The sequence below is a fragment of the Salvelinus sp. IW2-2015 genome, linkage group LG35 (assembly GCF_002910315.2).
Source record: "Salvelinus sp. IW2-2015 linkage group LG35, ASM291031v2, whole genome shotgun sequence".
Taxonomy (NCBI): Eukaryota; Metazoa; Chordata; class Actinopteri; order Salmoniformes; family Salmonidae; genus Salvelinus; species Salvelinus sp. IW2-2015.
Window position 1 is genome coordinate 7,473,970 of NC_036874.1, and position 23,042 is coordinate 7,497,011.

The window sequence follows — 23,042 nt, forward strand, 5'->3', positions numbered from 1 at the left end:
GCAGTCAGATAGCCATGGAGAGTAGGTGGCGTGAGTTCCTTTATGGAACTAAAGTAGTGGCTCCCCTGGGATTCTGACTCTAGTTTTCAGGCATGTTTTGTTTTCTCTCCCCCCTGCCTTACTCGTCTCTCTCCCACTTCTTTCTCTCCCCCACTCTCTCCTCTCTCCCCACTCTCTCTCTCCTCTTCCCCTCTCTCCCCACTCTCTCCCTCTCTCCCCACTCTCTCTCTCTCCCCACTCTCTCTCTCTCCCCCACTCTCTCTCTCTCCCCACTCTCTCCTCTCTCCCCCACTCTCTCCTCTCTCCCTCCTCTCTCCTCTCTCCCCACTCTCTCCTCTCTCTCCCCACTCTCTCTCTCTCCCCCACTCTCTCCTCTTCCCCACTCTCTCCTCTCTCCCCCACTCTCTCCTCTCCTCCCCCCTCTCCCTCCTCTCTCCCCCACTCCTCTCCTCTCTCCCCCACTCTCTCCTCTCTCCCCACTCTCTCCTCCTCTCCCACTCTCTCTCCTCCCCACTCTCTCCTCTCTCCCCCACTTCTTCTCTCAGTGGAATGACATGATCCTCAAATCATCTGCGGTTGCAGTTTATTCCTCAGATGTGTAAATAAAGACTGTTATTATCATCCTGGATCTGTGTTCAGTCAACAGACTGCCCTCAACCTCGGTTGAGTCAACACGTTTCTCCATCAACATCCAGGATAGCAGCACTCCTTTGAAGTGGTTCTGCAATCTGGAGCGCTATAGGGGTCTATCTGTGCACGACAATGTCGACTTGATGATTTTATACTGTAGATAAAGAGAGGACACTTTTTTCTCACAAAAAGTTAGGAGAAAGTCAGGGTGTCAACACCTGTAGAGGCATATGCTCTGAATGCAATGCCCTTAACCGCTAAACCTCCCCATGCTAACAATTTTTTTAAACTAAGCTTATTTACCCCAGCTGTTATGTTTCAGAACAGTGCTGGGTATGGAGCTGGGGGCTTTAGATAGAAAGGTGACAGAGGTGTGGTGTCCTACCTTGTAGTTGCGGCAGGTGGGGTTAAAGGCYTTGGTCCCGCAGGCAAATAGCGTCTCGTCGTTGCGTGGGACCAGAACTTTGATGTAGTTGTAGCACTCATCCTGTCAAAGGGAAACAGCTGGGTTTCAGAGGACGACAATGTGACTACTGGCTGCTGGTGTTATCACCCCACCTGCAGTGTCATTGCACAGCTTATTAAGCACTGAATGGCATTTTGCTAAGGGCGCACACACGCACACACACATACACACAACCTCCTTCTCAGTCATACTTCTGTTCCTATTCTTGTCATTACCATAATCCCTGTGCTGATCTCTATGGTTTCACTAGAGCTCTGGGAGGCTGACACTGCTTGTGCCAGAGACTGGTTCTGGAACTACAGATACCTGTGGCGCTGATTTTGATAAGCAATCTATGCTATTGTTAGTACTACCCTCCCACATCGCAGACCAGACAGTGGGAGAGCGAGACACAGAGAGAAAGAAAGGGAGAGAGATACTCACGCTGTTCTTCCCCCTCACTGTGCATTTATCCACATCTTTTGTCTTCCAAGTCAATTTCTGCAACACACAGACAGACAACCAACTGTCAGAGCAAGAAAGAGACCCCTTTTTTCACCCAGCCATTCAAATGCTATTAGGAGACAGCTATAATGAAAATCTCATCAAGTTCAAATAAGCTTCTGACAAACAAACATCTGAAACACACGAGGAGCTGTGTCTAACCTTGTCAGCGTGCAACTAAAAATTATTGTTCCTCTACAATCCATCTCCCATACAATCCATCCCAYTCCACCTGTACTTCTTAACAACAAGACATCTCTATGGATAATTAYACCAACAAGAAGATCAAGGAATAAGAAAGGAATCTGCAATGCATTCCTATGGGAAGTAGATGACCATAGATAGCTAGTATCAGGGCAATCCTGGATGTCCTTATCTCTTAGCATTGGCCCCCCAGTGGGCCCCCGCTAGTGGAGTGAATAGGAAGAGACCCATCAACTTGTTAACAAGGTTGCCTGGTTGAAGGTGGTTTAATGCACTGCCCACCAGTGCAGATCCACTGTTCCACTGCCGACTGACTGGGAGGGTGTTTTGCTGACCCCGCTGTCCTCCCTGCAGGAGCGACAAACTCATCAACKCCATGGGGCATGCTGGGAAATAAGATTTCTCCAGAGACTAAAGTGAAGTCCCCCTTTTGGCTCAAGACTCAACRGCTACCCTTCTGGGCCTTAAAGTGGAGTGAAATGTTTCCCCCAAGGCTCTTCTCACTTCCCTATTGAAGATCCAATATGATAGGATAAATAGGATAGACGTCAGCAATATGCTAATAGTTCCCCCTAGCCCTCTGGCAGAGTGGGGTGGAGTTAGCTATTTATTGCTTTTACCCATCCAGGCCTTTGATATACAGTATCTCTGAGTGGGGGATCATGGTGGGCCTGGTGAGGAGACGGGATTAGAACTGAAACTGGGCCATAGAAATGGAATAGATCCATGATGAAGCAGACTGTGGGTTTTCAATTATGACTCAGGCGCACACTAATGAGCTCTCTGAGACAGATAAGAAGCATGGGAAGGTGAGAAAGCCAGGTTGGTATTATGGCTGATGACCAATGACCATCTACTAGTCCTGGCCCGCTAGCTTTTCTGAACGCGGTGTCCTCTGCTCGCCTAGCGTAGTAGTGACTACCGAAAGCCACCCTGACTCACCTATTGCTGATCTTTTGACCCTATGATCACTCGGCTACACAGCTGATGCCCCTAATTTTATTTACCTGTCGGCCCCAGCCTCAAACTCAGGTCCTGTATGTACCTAACTGACCCGCTCTGCCCATTCATCGCCATTTACCCGTTGTTGTCTTAGCTCTCCTGATCAACACCTGTGATTGCTTTATGCCTCTCTCTACTGTCAATATTTTATTTTTATTTTACKTTTATTTAACCAGGTAGGCTAGTTGAGAACAAGTTCTCATTTACAACTGCGACCTGGCATATGCCTTGACTACGGCTGTCTTGGCTAGTTCTTATTGTTTTATTTCACTGTAGAGCCCTCAGTCCCGCTCACCTTGCCTTAGATAGCTCTTTTGACCCACCCCACACACATGCGGAGACCTCACCTGGCTTAAATGGTGCCTCCAGAGACGAAACCTCTCTCATCGTCACTCAACGCCTAGGTTTACCGCCACTGTACTCACATCCTACCATACCATTGTCTGTACATGCCCTGAATCTATTCTACCATGCCCAGAAATCTGCTCCTTTTATTCTCTGTCCTCAACGCACTAGACAACCAGTTCTTATAGCCTTTAGCCGTACTCTTATCCTACTCCTCCTAAGTTCCTCTGGTGATGTAGAGTTTAACCCAGGCCCTGTAGTCCCCAATTCCAKRCCTATTCCKCAGGCGCTCTCATTTGTTGACTTCCGTAACCGTAAAAGCCTGGGTTTCATGCATGTTAACATCCGAAGCCTCCTCCCTAAGTGTGTTTTATTCACTGCTTTAGCACACTCCACCAACCCTGATGTCCTAGCCGTGTCTGAATCCTGGCTTAGGAAGGCCACCAAAAATGCTGAAATTTCCATCCCCAACTACAACATTTCCGCCAAGATAGAACTGCCAAAGGGGGTGGAGTTGCAATCTACCGCAGAGATAGTCTGTAGAGTTCTGCCATACTATCCAGGTCTGTGCCCAAACAGTTCGAGCTTCTACTTTTAAAAATCCACCTTTTCAAAAACAAGTCTCTGACTGTTTCCGCTTGTTATAGACCCCCCTCAGCCCCCAGCTGTGCCCTGGACACCATATGTGAATTAATTGCCCCCCATTTATCTTCAGAGTTTGTACTGTTAGGTGACCTAAACTGGAATATGCTTAACACCCTGGCCGTCCTACAATCTAAGCTAGATGCCCTCAATCTCACACAAATAATCAAGGAACCTACCAGGTACAACCCTAAATCCGTAAACACGGGCACCCTCATAGATATCATCCTGACCAACTTGCCTTCTAAATACACCTCTACTGTCTTCAACCAGGATCTCAGCYATCACTGCCTCATTGCCTGCGTCCGTAATGGGTCCGCAGTAAAACGACCACCCCTCATCACTGTCAAACGCTCCCTAAAACACTTCAGTGAGCAGGCCTTTCTAATCGACCTGGCCCGGATATCCTGGAAGGATATTGATATGCAACATATGCAACTTATGCAACTTTTCAGGGAAGTTAGGAACCAATATACACAGGCAGTCTGGAAAACAAAGGCTAGCTTTTTCAAAAATAAATTTGCATCCTGTAGCACAAACTCCAAAACGTTCTGGGACACTGTAAAGTCCATGGAGAATAAGAGCACCTCCTCCCAGCTGCCCACTGCTCTGAGGCTAGGAAACACTGTCACCACCGATAAATCTACCATAATCGAGAATTTCAATCAGCATTTTTCTACGGCTGGCCATAATTTCCACCTGGCTACCCCTACCCCGGTTAACAGCTCTGCACCCCCCACAGCAACAAGCCTCCCCATGTCTTCTTCACCCAAATCCTGATAGCTGATGTTCTGAAAGAGCTGCAAAATCTGGACTCCTTCAAATCAGTAGGGCTAGACAATCTGGACTGTCTCTTTCTAAAATTATCCGCCGCAATTGTTGCAACCCCTATTACTAGCCTGTTCAACCTCCCTTTTGTATTGTCGGAGATCCCTAAAGATTGGAACGCTGCTYCGGTCATCCCCCTCTTCAAAGGGGGACACTCTAGAACCAAACTGTTACAGACCTATATTCTATCCTACCCTGCCTTTCTAAAATCTTCGAAAACCAAATTAACAAACAGATCACKGACCATTTAGAATCCTACCGTACCTTCTCCGCTATGCAATCTGGTTTCCGAGCTGGTCATGGGTGCACCTCAGCTACACTCAAGGTCCTAAACGATATCATAACCGCCATTGATAAAAGAGAATACTGTGCAGCCGTCTTCATCGACCTGGCCAAGAATTTCGACTCTGTCAATCACCATATTCTTATCGGCAGACTCAATAGCCTTGGCTTTTCAAATGACTGCCTCGCCTGGTTCACCAACTACTTCTCAGATAGAGTTCAGTGTGTCAAATCGGAGGGCCTGTTGTCCGGACKTCTGGCAGTCTATGGGGGTGCCACAGGGTTCAATTCTTTGGCGACTCTTTTCTCTGTATACATCAATGATGTTGCTCTCGCTGCTGGTGATTCTCTGATCCACCTCTATGCAGACGACACCATTCTGTATACTTCTGGCCCTTCTTTGGACACTGTTAACAAACCTCCAGACGAGCTTCAATGCCATACAACACTCCTTCCGTGGCCTCCAACTGCTCGTAAATGCAAGTAAAACTAAATGCATGCTCTTCAACCGATCGCTGCCCGCACCTGCCCGCCCGTTTAGCATCACTACTCTGGACGGTTCTGACTTAGAATATGTGGACAACTACAAATACCTAGGTGTCTGGTTAGACTGTAAACTCTCCTTCCAGACTCACATTAAGCATCTCCAATCCAAAATTAAATCTAGAATCGGCTTCCTATTTCGCAACAAAGCATCCTCACTCATGCTTCCAAATATACCCTCGTAAAACTGACTATCCTACCAATCCTTGACTTCGGCGATGTCATTTACAAAATAGCCTCCAACACTCTACTCAGCAAATTGGATGCAGTCTATCACAGTGCCATCCATTTTGCCACCAAAGCCCCATATGCTACCCACCACTGCGACCTGTATGCTCTCGTTGGCTGGAGCTCACTTCATATTCGGCGCCAAACCCACTGGCTCCAGGTCATCTATAAGTCTTTGTTAGGTAAAACCCCGCCTTATCTCCGCTCACTGGTCACCATAGCAGCACCCACCCGTACCAACTCCCCCTTTGGCCGCCTTTCCTTCCAGTTCTATGCTGCCAATGACTGTAACGAATTGCAAAAATCACTGAAGCTGGAGTCTTATATCTCCCTCACTAACTTCAAGTWTRAGCTGTCAGAGCAGCTTATCGATCGTTACACCTGTACACAGCCCATCTGTAATTAGCCCACCCAACTACCTCATCCCCATATTATATATTTTTTTTTACCCTTTGCACCCCAGTATCTCTACTTGCACATTCATCTTCTGCAAATCTATCACTCCAGTGTTAATTGCTAAATTGTAATTATTTCGCCACTATGGCCTATTTATTGCCTTACCGCCCTAATCTTACCACATTTGCACACACTGTATATGGATTTTCTATTGTGTTATTGACTGTACGTTTGTTTATCCCATGGGTAACTCTGTGTTGTTTGTGTCGCACTGCTTTGCTTTATCTTGGCCAGGTCGCAGTTGTAAATGAGAACTTGTTCTCAACTGGCCTGGTTAAATAAACGTGAAATAAATAAATGCACTATGTACTATGCAATGCACATATTGTTAGTTCTCCTAACTTCTTTAAAAAAACATACGTTCTCTTCTGACAATTCTCTGCACTACACATCATTCTGCTCATGTATTTCCACTGCAATCAAATACAAGTCAATAACGTTAGATCTCATTGATGTTGAGTGGGTCCCTTATGGAGATGACTCATGCTGTAAATGAATCTAAATACGATAGGGACAAGCAAACACAAAACCAGGCCTTAAAGTGATTTTTATTTAAGAGCAATCGTGTTTGACAAATGGGATTCAGATGGAAGAGAAAGAGCACTTCAAAACCAGGAGTGCACGACATAACTTCTATTGGATATCTGTCTGAAGTGAAATGGCTTCGTATCTGCTTGAATGAAGAGACCGGCTGAGTAAGAAGAAAATAACACAAATAAACTATATTTAAAAGATGAGCCGAAAAGTAGGAGCCATTGAACCACCAGTAATGCTCTTACGTCCAGCCAGCTGCAATGATACACTACTCTATGACCCATGAGGTCATGACTCATGTAAACAATGTGTTTGTGAGACAACATAAGGCTTACCTGTTGTGGGACGATCTGCTCAGAGGWGGCGCTGAGACTGATAGCAAACACATGATCCCTGTAAGAGGTCAAAGTTCAGAAAACATTTGAAGATGTCTCCTCTCTGCCCTGAAACCCAATCCCACCACACCACACCCAAGCTGCCTGTTCTTGGCCTAAATTAGATTGATTAGGGTCAGTCACACAGTTCTTTAACGCAGGCTTATTGATGTAGAATGGCTTCTTGCTGAGCCTGAGGAACCTTTTACATAATAAACCTACTGTATGACAATATGAACGTAACGGGAGCTATCCAATATSGTTGACTGATACAATGACAGAAATACTACAAAGGGATTCAATGAAGAGTAGTCAATACAGGGTTAATGTAAGGCAGTCCAGTGCATTGAAGATGAGTGAACAATACTGAGAGGCGTGGTGACTGACCTGGCTGCGATGTAGAGCATGTGGTTGATCCGGAGCATCCTCTGGAAGTCCAGGCCCAGTCGTACTGTATCGTTGTCCGACATGAGGCCATGGAAGCTTGGGTACAGGTATGAGTCTGCATGGGGAGGGGGATAGAGTAGCAAGCTCAGTTCAGTGACAGTGTTAATCCGGGGGAAAAAATCTCCATAACGACAAACCAAGCACTAAAGAAATCAAGGGTGTGAATCTGAAAATAAGGTGTATTCAAGCACAAAAATAAAGATTGTTTGAGAGAGTACAAGAGAGAGAGAGAGAGAAAATAGGTTGTTGACTTGATATAACCCTCTGATTGCAGTATGCTTTCTCAGTTTCTATTTTGTATGCTTTTGCTTTGCCCCACATTTGCTGCAGATGCCCAGCTTGCAATTTGTTCTAACTGTCATGTGGTTGTTAATGTGGGCTATCCCATGACTCTGTGCTGTGCTGCTAGAGATAATACACTTAACTGTGTAAATTAAGAGGGGGGAGCGGGAAGCATCTCTAGACCCTAAGTTTATCACAAGAGCTATACAAAACAAAAACACTGCAACAACTGGGACATGCTTAAACCACCTGACCAAGTCCGAAAGCAATGGGACTCCCGAAATCTTTCTCAGATTATTACCAATCCCACAAGGGATGACTCCAAACACCCAGAAAATGCTACTCTCCTTGATGTTGTCCTCACAAATAATCCTGATCGGTATCAGTCTGGTGTTTTCTGTATTGACCTTAGTGATCACTGTTTTACAGCCTGCGTTCGTAATGGCTGCTCAGTGAAACAACCTGTCCTGATTTGTCAAAACTTTAATGAGCAAGCCTTCCTTCATGAACWGGCCTCTGTAAAATGGTATAGAATCAGCTTGATCCCCTCTGTCGAAGACACTTGGACCTTCTTTTTTSATATTTTCAGTGGTATTGTTAACAAACACGCCCACATAAAGGAAATTAAAATTAACAACAGGTTCAGCCCCTGGTTCGACTGTGATCTTGCAGAGTTACTCCTCCTCAAGAATTGCATTTGGCGAAAGGCTCGGCACATACATACTCACGCTGACTGGCTCTCGTTCAGGCAAATGAGAAATAAGTGCACTCAGGCTATCCGGAAGGCCAAAGTTAGTTACTTTAAGCAGCAGTTCTCTCTCTGTGGGTCTAACCCCAAGCAGTTCAGGAAAACGGTTAAAGACCTGGAGAATAAACCCTCCTCACAGCTGCCCATGTCCCTTAATGTTGATGATGTGGTTGTTACTGACAAGAAGCACATGGCTGAGTTCTTTAATCACCACTTCATTAAGTCAGGATTCCTATTTGACTCAGCCATGCCTCCTTGCCCATCCAACATTTCTTCATCTCCCACCCCTTCTAATGCGACTAGCCCCAATATTCCTCCCTCTTTTTCCCCTGCCCCGCTACAAAGTTTCTCCCTGCAGGTGGTCACTAGGTGCTAAAGGTGCTAAAGGAGCTCCTTAAACTTCATCCTCCAAAAACATCTGGGTCAGATGGTTTAGACCCTTTCTTCTTTAAGGTTGCTGCCCCTATCATCGCCAAGCCTATCTCRYACCTMTTTAACCTGTCTCTCCTCTCTGGGGAGGTTCCCATTGCTTGGAAGGCAGCCACGGTTCGTCCTTTATTTAAAGGGTGAGATCAAGCTGATCCTAACTGTTATAGGCCTCTTTCTAATTTTCCTTTGTATATGAAAAGTGTTGGGAATTTTTTTTAAATAATCAACTGACTGGCTTTCTTGATGTCTATAGTATTCTCTCTGGTATGCAATCTGGTTTCCGCTCAGGTTATGGATGTGTCACTGCAACCTTAAAGGTCCTCAATGATGTCACCATTGCCCTTGATTTTAAGCAATGTTGTGCTGCTATTTTTATTGACTTGGCCGAAGCTTTTGATACGATAGACCATTCCCTTCTTGTGGGCCGGCTAAGGAGATCTGGTGTCTCTGAGGGGTCTTTGGCCTGGTTTGCTAACTACCTCTCTCAAAGAGTACAGTCTATAAAGTCAGAACATTTGCTGTCTCAGCCACTGCCTGTCACCAAGGGAGTACCCCAAGGCTCGATCCTAGGCCCCACGCTCTTCTCAATTTACATCAACAAGATAGCTCAGGCAGTAGGAAGTGCTCTCATCCACTTACATGCAGATGATACAGTCTTATACTCAGCTGGCCCCTCCCCGGATGTTGTGTTAAATGCTCTACAACAAAGTTTTCTTATTGTTCAACAAGATTTCTCTGCCCTTAACCTTGTTCTGAACACCTCCAAAACAAAGGTCATGTGGTCTGGAAGAAGAATGTCTCTCTCCCCACAGGTGTGATTACTACCTCTGATGGTTTAGAGCTTGAGGTAGTCACCTCATTCAAGTACGTGGGAGTATGGCTAGACGGTACACTGTCCTTCTCTCAGCACATATCAAAGCTACAGGCTAAAGTTAAATCTAGACTTGGTTTCCTCTATCGTAATTGCTCCTCTCTTACCCCASCTGCCAAACTAACTGATTCAGATGACCATCCTACCCATTCTAWATTACGGAGACGTAATTTATACATCGGCAGGTAAGGGTGCTCTCGAGCGGCTAGATGTCCTTTACCATTCGGCCATCAGATTCGCCACCAATGCTCCTTATAGGACACATCACTGCACTCTATACTCCTCTGTAAACTGGTCATCTCTGTATACCCGTRGCAAGACTCACTGGTTGATGCTTATTTATAAAACCCTTTTAGGCCTCACTCCCCCCTATCTGAGATATCTACTGCAGCCCTCATCCTCCACATACAACACCCGTTCTGCCAGTCACATTCTGTTAAAGGTCCCCAAAGCACACACATCCCTGGGTCGCATCTTTTCAGTTCGCTGCAGCTAGCGACTGGAACGAGCTGCAACAAACACTCAAACTGGACAGTTTTATCTCAATCTCTTCATTCAAAGACTCAATCATGGACACTCTTACTGACAGTTGTTGCTGCTTTGCGTGATGTAAGGTTGTCTCTACCTTCTTGCCCTGTTGTCTGTGCCCAATAATATTTGTACCATGTTTTGTGCTGCTACCATGTTGTGTTGCTATCATGTTGTTGACATGTTGTGTTGCTACCATGCTGTGTTGTCATGTGTTGCTGCCATGCTATGTTGTCGTAGTTCTCTCTTTATGTAGTGTTGTCTCTTGTCGTGATGTGTGTTTGGTCATATATTTATTATAATATTTTAAATCCCAGCCCCCGTCCCCGCAGAAGGCCTAATGCCTTTTGGTAGGCCGTCATTGCAAATCAGAAATTGTTCTTAACTGAGTTGCCTAGTTAAATCAAAATCTGGCCTGTAGACCATCTTCTCTCCCATAGTGCTGCATTAACTGTTCAGGCCAGGGGTATCAAACATATGGCCCGTGGGTCGGAGGGGGTCCGACCCCTGGGAAAAATGAGTTCGACACCCCTGGCATAGGCCTTCCCGTCCAACTTGGCAGTTGTAGCTGAATTAGCAGACCTCTAAAATGGGACACTATCTGAAATTACAATCTCCTCGAGGGAAGCATCTTTCCCCCAACCAAGCAAGTCCGACTCGACTGTTTAAAGATTTTAACTCTGGGGTGATTGGGTCAAGCAGAGCAGTGATTCGCTGTGGGGCAGAAAGGGAGAGGGATAAGTCCACCCCGGCGACCTCTCGTCCCTTTAATTACTCCTCAGCACTTTCACTTCATTTAAAGTTTTTGGCGCCACGTCGCCATGGAAACCTCTAACCCAGTTCCTCCAATTAGCCTCTGCGAGGGAGATGATTCCGGCGGTGGAGCTGGGCACTGGATGTATTACCATACATAATGGACATCCTGGGGAGTTGTGAGGGGTTCTGACGCCCAGACACCTTCAGACCTGCTGACAAATGGCCCTCATTACACCTGAGATGGGCTCCACATATAGATCTATTAGTGTGGCTATTTGTGCTAATGGTCCACTCCTCCAGATAGATCAATTAAAGCGCCAGGCCTCAGTCTCTGTCACCTCTTAAATAAAGGATGGGGCTGGCGACTGTAAACGCCAGGACCTCCTTACCACACCTCCTATCGATTAGGTGCCACTAATGGGCTGTACGTGTGGCCCAATCAGATGTTGTATTATGTCATATAGCTCAAATGTATAGCTATTTTATTTCGATAGTGGTAATTATGTATTTGAACAGGGCTGCCCAACCCTCTTCCTGGAGATCTACTGTCCTGTAAGTTTTCAGTTCAACCCTAATTTAGCATATCTGATTCAGCTAGTTAAGGTCTTGTTGAGCAGCTAATTCGTAGAATCAGGTGTGTTAAATTAGGGTTGGATTGAAAACCCACAGGATGGTAGATATCCAGGAAGAGGGTTGGGCAGCCCTGTATTAGAAGAAGTCATACTATTACTGACGTAGATCTGTAAGACGACTGACAAAATATGTGTACATACAACTGACAAGATGCTGCCCTTTAACGGTACATCAAAACATCATACCCCCCTGAACAAAGGAGCAACATTGCATCATAACGGGCTTGCACTCACGTTCTCTCCCCACAATGCTGATTGGCTCCAGGTCCTGGGGGAAGGGTGTGACTCCCATGGCCAGGTGAGGTAAGAGGGCTGTGAGGGCTAGAGCCAGGCCCACCTCCAGAAGGGGGAGGGGCCGAGGCGACCCGGGCACCAGCCTCATGTTGGCAGGGGTTTACCACACCTCACCAGAACAGCATGGCCAACAGCGGGCACACCACCACCTAGAAGAGGAGAGAGAGTGAGACACAGGTTAACATAGCTACAACCAACATTAGCTGTACCCATATCTGTTAAAACGGTCACAGGCTAATGTGGATGACTACAACAGCAGCATCGGCTTCATAATGATCAATATAATTCTGCTATCAAGTTCTACAGTAGCTGATGGAACTTTCTGAGTTTGGATGCTAAGCTCTCATTAGCATGCGATGCTCATTGCCAGTGCGGCATTGTGATTGAGTGTTAGCTGAACTGTGATGGCAGTGTGAACACACAGAGAGAGAGAGAGAGAGCGAGAGAGCGAGAGAGCGAGAGAGAGAGAGAGAGAGAGAGAGGAGTGACAGGAACGGAGAGAGAGGTGAGGCCACAAGGGCCCCTGACTGGGACACCTGGCTCATTTACTCCCAGCCTTCAGTCTTTCACAGGTGACTTCACACAATTAACCACCGCCCCCACAGGGGAACGCAACTCCCTCTGTCTGCACCAAGACACCAGGCCCAAGGGGAGGCGACAGGTACCCACTTTCACCTAATATACAAAACAAACTATAAATTGTTTGACTAGATGGGGAAAACGAGCGGCTCCTGTAAGAAGGTCAGAAGATTCAAGTTTGAGCAAAGTTTGCTCTCTGCAATATTAATCACTCAGGTAAGCTATGCGTCAGACCTGAATTGTCTCGAAATGCTAATTTACACATCTGCTTGATTTCTGAGATGAGACCGGGACAGATGGACGCAGATTGCGCAGGGATTTGTTCAACTAAATCTCTAGAATGCTGTGACCTGTGTTTTGGCACCAACTTAATAAGGGCAGRGTGACCTCTAAGGGTTTCAACTCAGCACAGCCCAGATTGATGTACTGCACCAATGAGATCCTGCCACACAGCTTTTAAATGGGGAGCCGAAAACAAAGTCAACAGAGATATGAACCCCATCAATATTGATAACGGGCTGCCTCATTCTGATTCAGAGGAGACGGTTGCATTTAGCGATGAGGTCAAGCGATGATCACAGTGTCATAAATCGAGGGGAGGCGGTGTATGCTCCTGTTTACTTCATGAATTACCGCCTCCTGCGTGTCCTGCCTGGGCGATATATGAGGACATTACTCCCAATGGATTAACTCACAAGCTTTTCGGCTTCTCAGAGGAGGCAGACAGCTTGAGCAAACAGGATATGATGCGGTGGCTTCCTGTCTGAGCAGGCCAAACACCACTGTCACCCCATCTAACCTGAATCTATCATTGAAGAACTAAGATCTTAGTACATGCTCTGATGGTTGAGCAATGCCATCAAGTTAAAGAGTAGGCTCACATTTATACTGCTTATGCAAATGCTTGAGGGATCTTGAAATTTAAAAAAACAGTTAGTAAAGTTGCAGTTAAAAACATGCTAAATAAAACTCAATAAAACTATGAAATTATTTGCATAACTGTCTCTCTGCTCTCATGAATATGCATAGACTCGACCAACGATCATAAACATGTAGAGTGCGAAAATCAAAGGTTATGGAGACTGGGCAGAGATCAAATATCGACAAGTGCAGAGTATTTATCCAATGGCTATAAAGCCAGGAAAATGCAAAGATGACTCACAACAAGACAAGCACAGTGCCTGCAGGAGCTTAGGCAAGACAGACCAACAAATGCACTGACCCTACAGACCCTCTGAGGCTTCTGGACCTTCCACAGATTTCCACACAAAGACGCTGAGTGGATGAGCTTCTTGGCGTGTTTATCAGCAGCACCCTGAAGAGTTGCCGTTTCTGTTTATGACGTTCTCCACATGTTGACGAGACTCACAGCTGGGGATGGATGTGGAGCTTGTGGAAGTGGAAAATGCTATGACGAAATGCCCAACGTAATCCAATTCAGTCCTAGCTACAGTAATGTAATATAAACCAGCATAAGTCCCTTTGATCTGCTGCATACACTGTTGTCCTGGGGTTCACTTCCAGACGGGTGCTGGTGGTGGGGATTTGGCAAGGAGCCTTTATCTAGGGCTTGATGACAGTGACATGGTAGAAAAAACCCTATAGTGTAGACTTGAAACGTACTGTATGTGAGGCACGTCCAGACTTTCATGCTGAGTGAGTGACAGATGTGATGGTAAGCATCACTGCGAGAGCAGGGGCCGACTTCCCCCTCTTTAAAAGACATGCATAGACAGTCGACAGTGACAAAGTCAACATCTTTGGAAGTTACAAAAGGGACAGAGACTCAGAGGCTCACTACGCTCAATCCCCATAAAGCCAATGGCTTCATTTAACAGTCTTTTAAGATGTGGTTTTACAAATATATTTGGGTACTGCCTTCAAATTGCCCTGCATGTGGAGCATCTAATGTGTTCATGTTGTTTATCGCCTCAACCCGTAAATTCTTCAGCTTCTTCTCAATGGGATATTTCAATAGCGACAGGGGGCATGATCTAAAACCCGATACCAGGATCCAGCTGCTACCGCCACACCGAATGCCACCCGCCAAAACTTGCCAGGTCACAAACATGTAAACCATGTAGCACCCTTCAGGAATGTGTTGCTCTCCGTTTTCTTTCTCTAATCAATCGCCTTTTACAGAGTGAATGGGGAGGCAGGCTGATGAGCTGACAGCTGTCGATGGGAAATAAGCCACTGCTTATCCCGACCCACACTCTCTCTCTGTGTTCTGTTTTGGATGGGAGGTGTGGGATCGTTTTGTTTTTAATGAACTGGACTTGTCAAGCCATCTGGGAGATACTGGCAGTTGGGCCTCTTTGTAGGGCAAGGAATTGAGGGCCTCACATTGATTATCTGACATTCATTTGGATTAGACCACAGTGCTGGTTCTGTGGTTTGATGAGATGTCTTCAGTCTGGTGGTTTGAGGGCTTTTCACAGCACTGTGCGAAAAGGAAACTTCATGATGAGAAAATGGGAGCCTTTATGAGGGGTGGATGAGGCCACGGTGTCATCTTTAAAAGGAATCCATTTTAATTCGTACATAAACAAGTCAATCTTTATGARCCAGCTTCAGTTTGGCCAGGGACCACTGTTCCATAAAAAGACGCAATTAGATATTAAATGTCAATTTTATCCTCAAATCAACCGCTTTATGCACCTATCTCCTCCAGGGACGTTTATTTTCTGCCAACACCTGTCGTTCAAACTAAATCGAGGCGCATTATCCCAATGCAGACCCACCCCCTCTGACATGCTGTGACCTCACAAACTGAACACCGCTGCCGTTTCACTGGGGGGAGGCTAATCCCTTCATTGTTTTGGATAACAGGGCAATAGCTAGCCAACACCTCTCACCTCCCGCCTCTGTGCCTTGGGATGCCACAGGGCCCCAGAGAAGTAGGAATTGAATGAGTCCACCCCCAGTATACATGGGCCTACATAATGAGGGTGCATGTCTCTGGCCATGGACCATTACCCACCCGGGGCTCTGCTGGGGACTATCACATCACCATGGCGATGAGCAGGGACAGGGGGCCAGATGATRTGCCGCAGAATGTGTGTGTGGTCGGAGTGTGAAGGCCTTTGTGGATGTGTGTCTACCTCATTTGGGAAAGGGAACACTGCAATGCCTGTTTAGCTCTCTGACCATGTATCCCCTAGCTATCGTGACTTTTCTCTGGTCTGTTTACTTTCAGTGATCCAATGATCTTCACAACTCATAGCTGAGGAAGCACATTGTTTATTCAAGACTGAGGTTACCTCAGGAATTTCTTTTCAGAACTTTCTTTTCATTCCGACAAACAAGTTTGACCAACACCTTATACATTTTCTGCTGTGCAAAAACAACATCATTGGAAGAAAACTCATCCAAGACATGCGTTTTGTGAGTGACCTTGCGCTACAAAAGATCCCGTTGTTAAGAATGGGCAACATCGTCCTTACCCTACTCTCTGAGAGTTCATCTGACTGTCGATATCTGAACACTGTCCCATGATGCACCATCACAAGGCTGATGATTAGTTGCTGCACAGAGACCGTTTTCTAGTCTCACACACAACTCTCCTCTTACCCCGAGACATCCACTCCCCTACAGAGTCCTCACAGTGTGGCAGCACTGTATGCAGCTGATGAGTCACATATGGTTTTCAGGAAGTATGATGCTCCTCTTATCACTCTGAATTCTCAACTCTCCGCCTTCGGTAGATTTTGTGTTAGATGCTACTTCTCAACAAGCCCCTCAACTGCCCAGGGGCAACTCTCTACATGACCCACTCAGACAGAGGAACTTCGCTAATTAGATGTCCAATGGCTAACCACACAGATGCCGATGAGGCAAATTGGAATTGGGATCAAGGAGCATTGGGCAATAATTGGGGAACAGACCCCGCAGGATACGGGGGAGATTTCTATGGGTGACTTTCAGACGACTACTATTGGTGGTGCTAGGAGTTCATCCTACTGTTGCGCGTAAATTAACTTAGTTTAAGCCTGGAGACTTTGAAAGCACCTCTACGAGTTCAACCACATGTAGCAAGGCCAGCAGGCTTCAGGCCGTTTATAGCCTCTGCTGGTGTAACTACTTTCACAGTAGTTTTTAAACACTTCTTTATCAGTTACTTCTGAATTCTACTTTCAGTTGGGGCAGGAGTGCAACAATTTTGGATGTCAGGGTCAGAGTTGCAATATTGGCAGGGTTTGACAGGCCAAGTTCTATGAATGAAGTCAACACTTGATCTAGATGAGGGACAGAAACTTAAACTTGCTGTTGAATAACAACATGTCAGTGGAAGTTGATGGGGAATTTCAGAGGCCCTGTAGTAGTAACATGAGAGCGGCTCAAGGGGGGTCTCAGAAAGCTCTATTAGCATGCCGGGTCAAGAGGGAGTGACGGCTGGCTGCTTTCCTTTTGGCCCCAATAGTCCCTTAGTTCTGGAATTTGCATTTGAAACTGATGGGGGCAGTGTCGTGGAATCTCTCCTTATAGTCTTTATCTGAACAGTTACATGGGCAGGAGGAAAGAGGTTGGGTGAGGGGAGCGGAGATGTGGGGCACCATGGCATCCAGGGCGAGATGTGTCTGTCAGTGGAGGTCAGGACCCTCCCTGCCATCACTGCCACTCAACTTGCCCCAAAGGGATGCTGTGATGCCCTCCTCACCCATAGGGTTCAGACAAAGTGACGGGTCGTCCTGTGAGATGGGCCATCTATTGTCACCCTACGTAAGAGTGCTCTACACCTTCCACATGGAAGGGTCCCCACAGATTAAAGCCTGTTTGTCAGCCACGGGCAGCGCATCAAGCCTCCAACTCATCCCCACCAGCTCCTCTCTCTAGTAATGATGTTGAGCTGAATCAAGTTGACAGTGAGAGTCAACTAAAGTTGTACTGTAGGAAGAAGTGATACTGTACAAAGTCAGTGCGAAAACATGTTCAGTAATCCTGGGCTGAAGGCTCTCTAAAAATGAGACAAAGGGAGCATCTAAACATTAGGTTGAAATATCGCATAAATGTTCAAGGACCGAGAGATGTTGACAACACAAACACACTACAGCAGTGATGCATAGAAAAATAACTGGCACCCATTACTTTCTGTTTACTGGTATCAATCTCTGAGAAAAGTGCCTCTGCCACCAGTCTGGGCCTAAACCTGTAAGGCATCCCGCCACAGTGGGCGAGGTGGCCAGACTTCAGAAAGGGATCTATGCGAGACACAGACACTGAGGCGGTCGTCCGATCGATCGGGAGAACCGCTGAGAGTGTCATCCATCGTCTTTGTGTCTACTTGAGATGAAAAAATGCCCCAAAGGCTATCAGCGAGAGAGAGATCAGACACACACTAATGTTATCCTCTACATGTCTGCCTCGTCTTCATTATTTATTTTTATCTTCAGACAAGCCTTGTAATTCACAGGCAAATCCCGCTCTCTCTATCCATCCATCTACAGTATCTATCCATCTACAGTTGAAGTCGGAAGTTTACATACACTTAGGTTGGAGTCATTAAAACTCGTTTTTAAACCATTCCACAAACTTCTTGTTAACAAACTATAGTTTTGGCAAGTCGGTTAGGACATCTACTTTGTGCATGACACAAGTAACTTTTCCAACAATTGTTTACAGACAGATTATTTCACTATATCACAATTCCAGTTGGTCAGAAGTTTATATACACTAAGTTGACAGTGCCTTTAAACAGCTTAGAAAATTCCAGAAAATGATGTCATGGCTTTAGAAGCTTCTGACAGGTTAATTGACATCATTTGAGTCAATTGGAGGTATACCTGTGGATGTATTTCAAGGCCTACCTTCAAATTCAGTGCCTCTTTGCTTGACATCATGGGAAAATCAAAAGAAATCAGCCAAGACCACAGAAAAAGAATTGTAGACCTCCACAAGTCTGGTTCATCCTTGGGAGCAATTTCCAAACTCCTGAAGGTACCACATTCATCTGTACAAACAATAGTACGAAAGTATAAACACCATGGGACCACTCAGCCGTCATACCGCTCCAGAAGGAGACGCGTTCTGTCTCCTAGAGAAGAATGTATTTGGTGCAAAATGTGCAAATCAATCCCAGAACAACAGCAAAGGACCTTGTGAAGATAGAGGAAATGGGTACAAAACTATCTATATCCACAGTAAAACGAGTCCTATATCGACATAACCTGAAAGGCCGCTCAGCAAGGAAGAAGCCACTGCTCCAAAACCACCATAAAAAAAGCCAGACTACGGTTTGCAACTGCACATGAGGACAAAGAACGTACTTTTGGAGAAATGTCCTCTGGTCTGATGAAACAAAAATAGAACTGTTTGGCCATAATGACCATCGGTATGGTTGGAAGAAAAAGGGGGATGCTTGCAAGCCGAAGAACACCATCCCAACCGTGAAGAACGGGGGTGGCAGCATCATGTTMTGGGGGTGCTTTGCTGCAGGAGGGACTGGTGCACTTCACAAAATAGATGGCATCATGAGGTAGGAAAATTATGTGGATATATTGAAGCAACATCTCAAGACATCGGTCAGGAAGTTAAAGCTTGGTCGCAAATGGGTCTTCCAAATGGACATTGACCCCAAGCATACTTCCAAAGTTGTGGCAAAATGGCTTAAGGACAACAAAGTCAAGGTATTGGAGTGGCCATCACAAAGCCCTGACCTCAATCCCATAGAAGATTTGTGGGCAGAACTGAAAAAGCGTGTGCGTACACCAGCTCTGTCAGGAGGAATGGGCCAAAATTCACCCAACTTATTGTGGGAAGCTTGTGGAAGGCTACCCGAAACATTTGACACAAGTTAAACAATTTAAAGGCAATGCTACCAAATACTAATTGAGTGTATGTAAACTTCTGAGCCACTGGGAATGTGATGAAATAAATAAAAGCTGAAATAAATCAATCTACTATTATTCTGACATTTCACATTCTTAAAATAAAGTGGTGATCCTAACTGACCTCAGACAGGGAATTTTTACTAGGATTAAATGTTAGGAATTGTGAAAAACTGAGTTTAAAAAAGGTTTATGTAAACTTCAGACTTCAACTGTATCTATCTATTTTTAATTATTTTATGCCTTTATTTAACCAGGTAGGCTAGTTGAAAACAGGTTCTCATTTGCAACTGCGACCTGGCCAAGATAAAGCAAAGCAGTTCGACACATACACAAACACAGAGTTACACATGGAATAAACAAACATACAATCAATAATACAAAAATCTATATATAGCATGTGTAAATGAGGTAGGATAAGAGAGGTAAGGCAATAAATAGGCCATGGTGGCAAAGTAATTACAATATAGCAATTAAACACTGGAATGGTAGGATGTGCAGAAGATGAATGTGCAAGTTGAGATACTGGGGTGCAAAGGAGCAAGATAAATAAATAAATAAATAAATACAGTATGGGGATGAGGTAGATTGGATGGGCTATTTACAGGTGCAGTGATCTGTGAGCTGCTCTGACAGCTGTTGCTTAAAGCTAGTGAGGGAGGTAAGAGTCTCCAACTTCAGAGATTTTTGCAGTTCGTTCCAGTCATTGGCAGCAGAGAACTGGAAGGAGAGGCYGCCAAAGGAAGAATTGGCTTTGYGGGTGACCAGWGAGATATACCTGCTGGAGCGCGTGCTAGAGGTGGGTGCTGCTATGGTGACCAGTGAGCTGAGATAAGATGGGGCTTTACCTAGCAAAGACTTGTAGATGAACTGGAGCCAGTGGGTTTGGCGACGAGTATGAAGCGAGGGCCAGCCAACGAGATCATACAGGTCGCAGTGGTGGGTAGTATATTTGGCTTTGGTGACAAAACGGATGGCACTGTGATAGACTGCATCCAATTTGTTGAGTAGAGTGTTTGAGGCTATTTTGTAAATGACATCGCCGAAGTCAAGGATCGGTAGGATAGTCAGTTTTACCAGGATATGTTTGGCAGCATGAGTGAAGGATGCTTTGTTGCGAAGTAGGAAGCCGATTCTAGATTTAATTTTGGATTGGAGATGTTTAACGTGAGTCTGGAAGGAGAGTTTACAGTCTAACCAGACACCTAAGAATATGTGGACAACTACAAATACAAAGTCAGAACCGTCCAGAGTAGTGATGCTGGCTGGACGGGCAGGCAGGTGCGGGCAGCGATCGGTTGAAGAGCATGCATTTAGTTTTACTTGCATTTAAGAGCAGTTGGAGGCCATGGAAAGAGAGTTGTATGGCATTGAAGCTCATCTGGAGAATCACCAGCAGCGAGAGTGACATCATTGATGTATAGAGAGAAGAGAGTCGGCCCGAGAATTGAACCCTGTGGCACCCCCATAGAGACTGCCAGAGGTCCGGACAACAGGCCCTTCGATTTGACATACTGAACTCTATCGGAGAAGTAGTTGGTGAACCAAGCGAGGCAATCATTTGAGAAACCAAGGCTGTTGAGTCTGCCAATAAGAATGTTGTGATTGCCAGAGTCTATCTATCATCCATCTACAGTATCCATCCACAGTATCTATCCATCACATAGTATCCATCCATCCAGAGTATCCATCCATCCACAGTATCCATCCATCCATCCACATTATCCATCCACAGTTACCATCCATCCATCCACAGTATCCATCCATCCATCTACAGTATCCATCCATCCATCCACAGTATCCATCCATCCAGCCATCTACAGTATCCATCCATCTCAATGTTCTTCTACTGTTTCTAGTGTGACATCTTCAGATGAGTGTAACCCCGGGTCACCTCATCAGACCTACTGGCAGGAAAATGCAGATGTCGTTCAAGCTCCCTCCTCGACCCACCTCCCGTCGTCTCCACCTCATAACTAAAACTGAATGTTATCTACCTCCTCCTCTCAATCTCCCCATCATCAATAATTCAAAGTGTTATTGAGAAACACTACCTGGACCTCTATTGACAGAAACTCAAGCACTGTCATTCCCTCAAGGGCATCATAATTGGATCCTCAAAGTCTGCTGCAGCAGACCCAGGCGGGGGAACAGGAGTCTGTGTTTATGTTTTTTTGTTGAGGTGTCATTGTGTGTGTGTGTGTGTGTGTGTGTGTGGTGTGTTTGTTTCTATTTTTACATATTTATTTCAGTACTCCAAACCGGCTGCCTCCAGAACCAACAGCACACAGCAGGAGCCATCCCGTGCATAGAGTGACTCGGCCAGTCTTCAGAAACATTCCCCTCAGGGGTGTTTTAAAGGTGGGCGGGAAAGTGTTTGGTTATCTAGCACCGTGGAGAAAGGATTGTGGAGGGATTGCAGATGAGTCAGATTGGGAAGGGCAGTGAAGCTCTTTATCAAACCTGGAGAGGGCAGTTGTTTGGCACAAGTCAAAAGGTGAAGAGAGGTGCATTGCAAGCAGGAGTGACAGCTTTTGGGAAGCTTACAATTCTGAGGAGTTTGATTTCACAAAGCAACTCCCACAGTACATGCTTAAAAATAACAGGCTCACCAGTATGACATACAATTGTATCATAACATGCAGTATGTCAACAGCTTTAATATTTCAGTGTTGATGCGGGTGGTAGAACAAAAAAAGATACAGCATTCATAGAGCTAGATTAAAGTTTAAACAATAGCAAAACTGTCAAAAACGGAACTACAGTATTCACACTAAACATCTTCAACGACAAAGTCAGTGGTATTCAAAGCTTCGCTTTTATGCACAATATACAAATATGGCAAACTCAACGGTGCTGTCGTGCAGTGTCCTCTCCTCTGACAGGTCAACAATAGGAACAGAGATAGTGCTCCCTCCCACTACGCTTTGTAGACTATAGTACCAGCGGAGCCTATCATTATTTCACCAGAACTGCCGACCGCCCGGAGGGGAGGTGAGAGGCGGGTAGAGGAGAGAGCAGCCAGATGAAGATGCTATTCACCACACTCCTGCTGGGAAAGATGAAACGCGCTGCACCGATAGAGCGAGGGAGAGTAGAACGGGAGGAGAGGATGAGGTGAATAAGCAGCGCTGTCAGTGCTCATCAGGTTGCTGATCGCTCAGCGTTCTCCAGTGGCTCTTTATTACCACCAAGGGGGGGCTAGCCCTGGACCCTCCTATCACTTAGGACCCCTGAGTTCAGCCTTGGTGGTACAGTACAGAGCAGCAGCGGGGTGGAAATGTGTCTTCCTGCTGGTGCCAGGGCCCCTTGGGTGGGGGTGCAAGCTAATGGGAGGGGCGACCGAGCTAAGTGGCTGGTCTGTCTCCCTGTGATTAGATTTGGGCTCGTTGAGAGAGAGAGAGAGAGTGAGAGCGAGCAAGGGTGTGTGTGTGTGTGTGTGTGGTGCTGATCCCCCTCATCACACAGCTCTGATTAGGCACTACGGTGGTTCTCTGGCTTGGCAAGCCGTCGTTCTGCTGCCAATGCAGAAAGCGAGCGCCCAATATAAAGCATGTCTATCAGCGCATCGGAGCCAGGCTGATTCTGAAGGACAACAGTAATTATGCTCACTGCAGAGCGATGAAAAATAG

General features: G+C 45.9%; 1 protein-coding gene across 5 annotated transcripts in view; it reads right to left on the minus strand.

Annotated features, from left to right (window-relative positions):
- The window catches only part of LOC111958827 (semaphorin-6D-like), a 145,503-nt gene that overhangs the window by 32,123 nt on the left and 90,338 nt on the right, over positions 1-23,042 (minus strand). For all 5 annotated transcript variants that reach the window (XM_023980111.2, XM_023980110.2, XM_070437253.1 and 2 more), the window contains 5 exons: positions 11,945-12,153; positions 7,405-7,519; positions 6,979-7,036; positions 1,520-1,576; positions 1,016-1,117 (listed from right to left, as the gene is read on the minus strand). In XM_023980111.2, coding sequence (XP_023835879.1) covers positions 1,016-1,117; positions 1,520-1,576; positions 6,979-7,036; positions 7,405-7,519; positions 11,945-12,092 — 480 coding nt within the window. In that variant the 5' untranslated portion in view covers positions 12,093-12,153. The remainder of the gene's footprint in view (positions 1-1,015; positions 1,118-1,519; positions 1,577-6,978; positions 7,037-7,404; positions 7,520-11,944; positions 12,154-23,042) is intronic.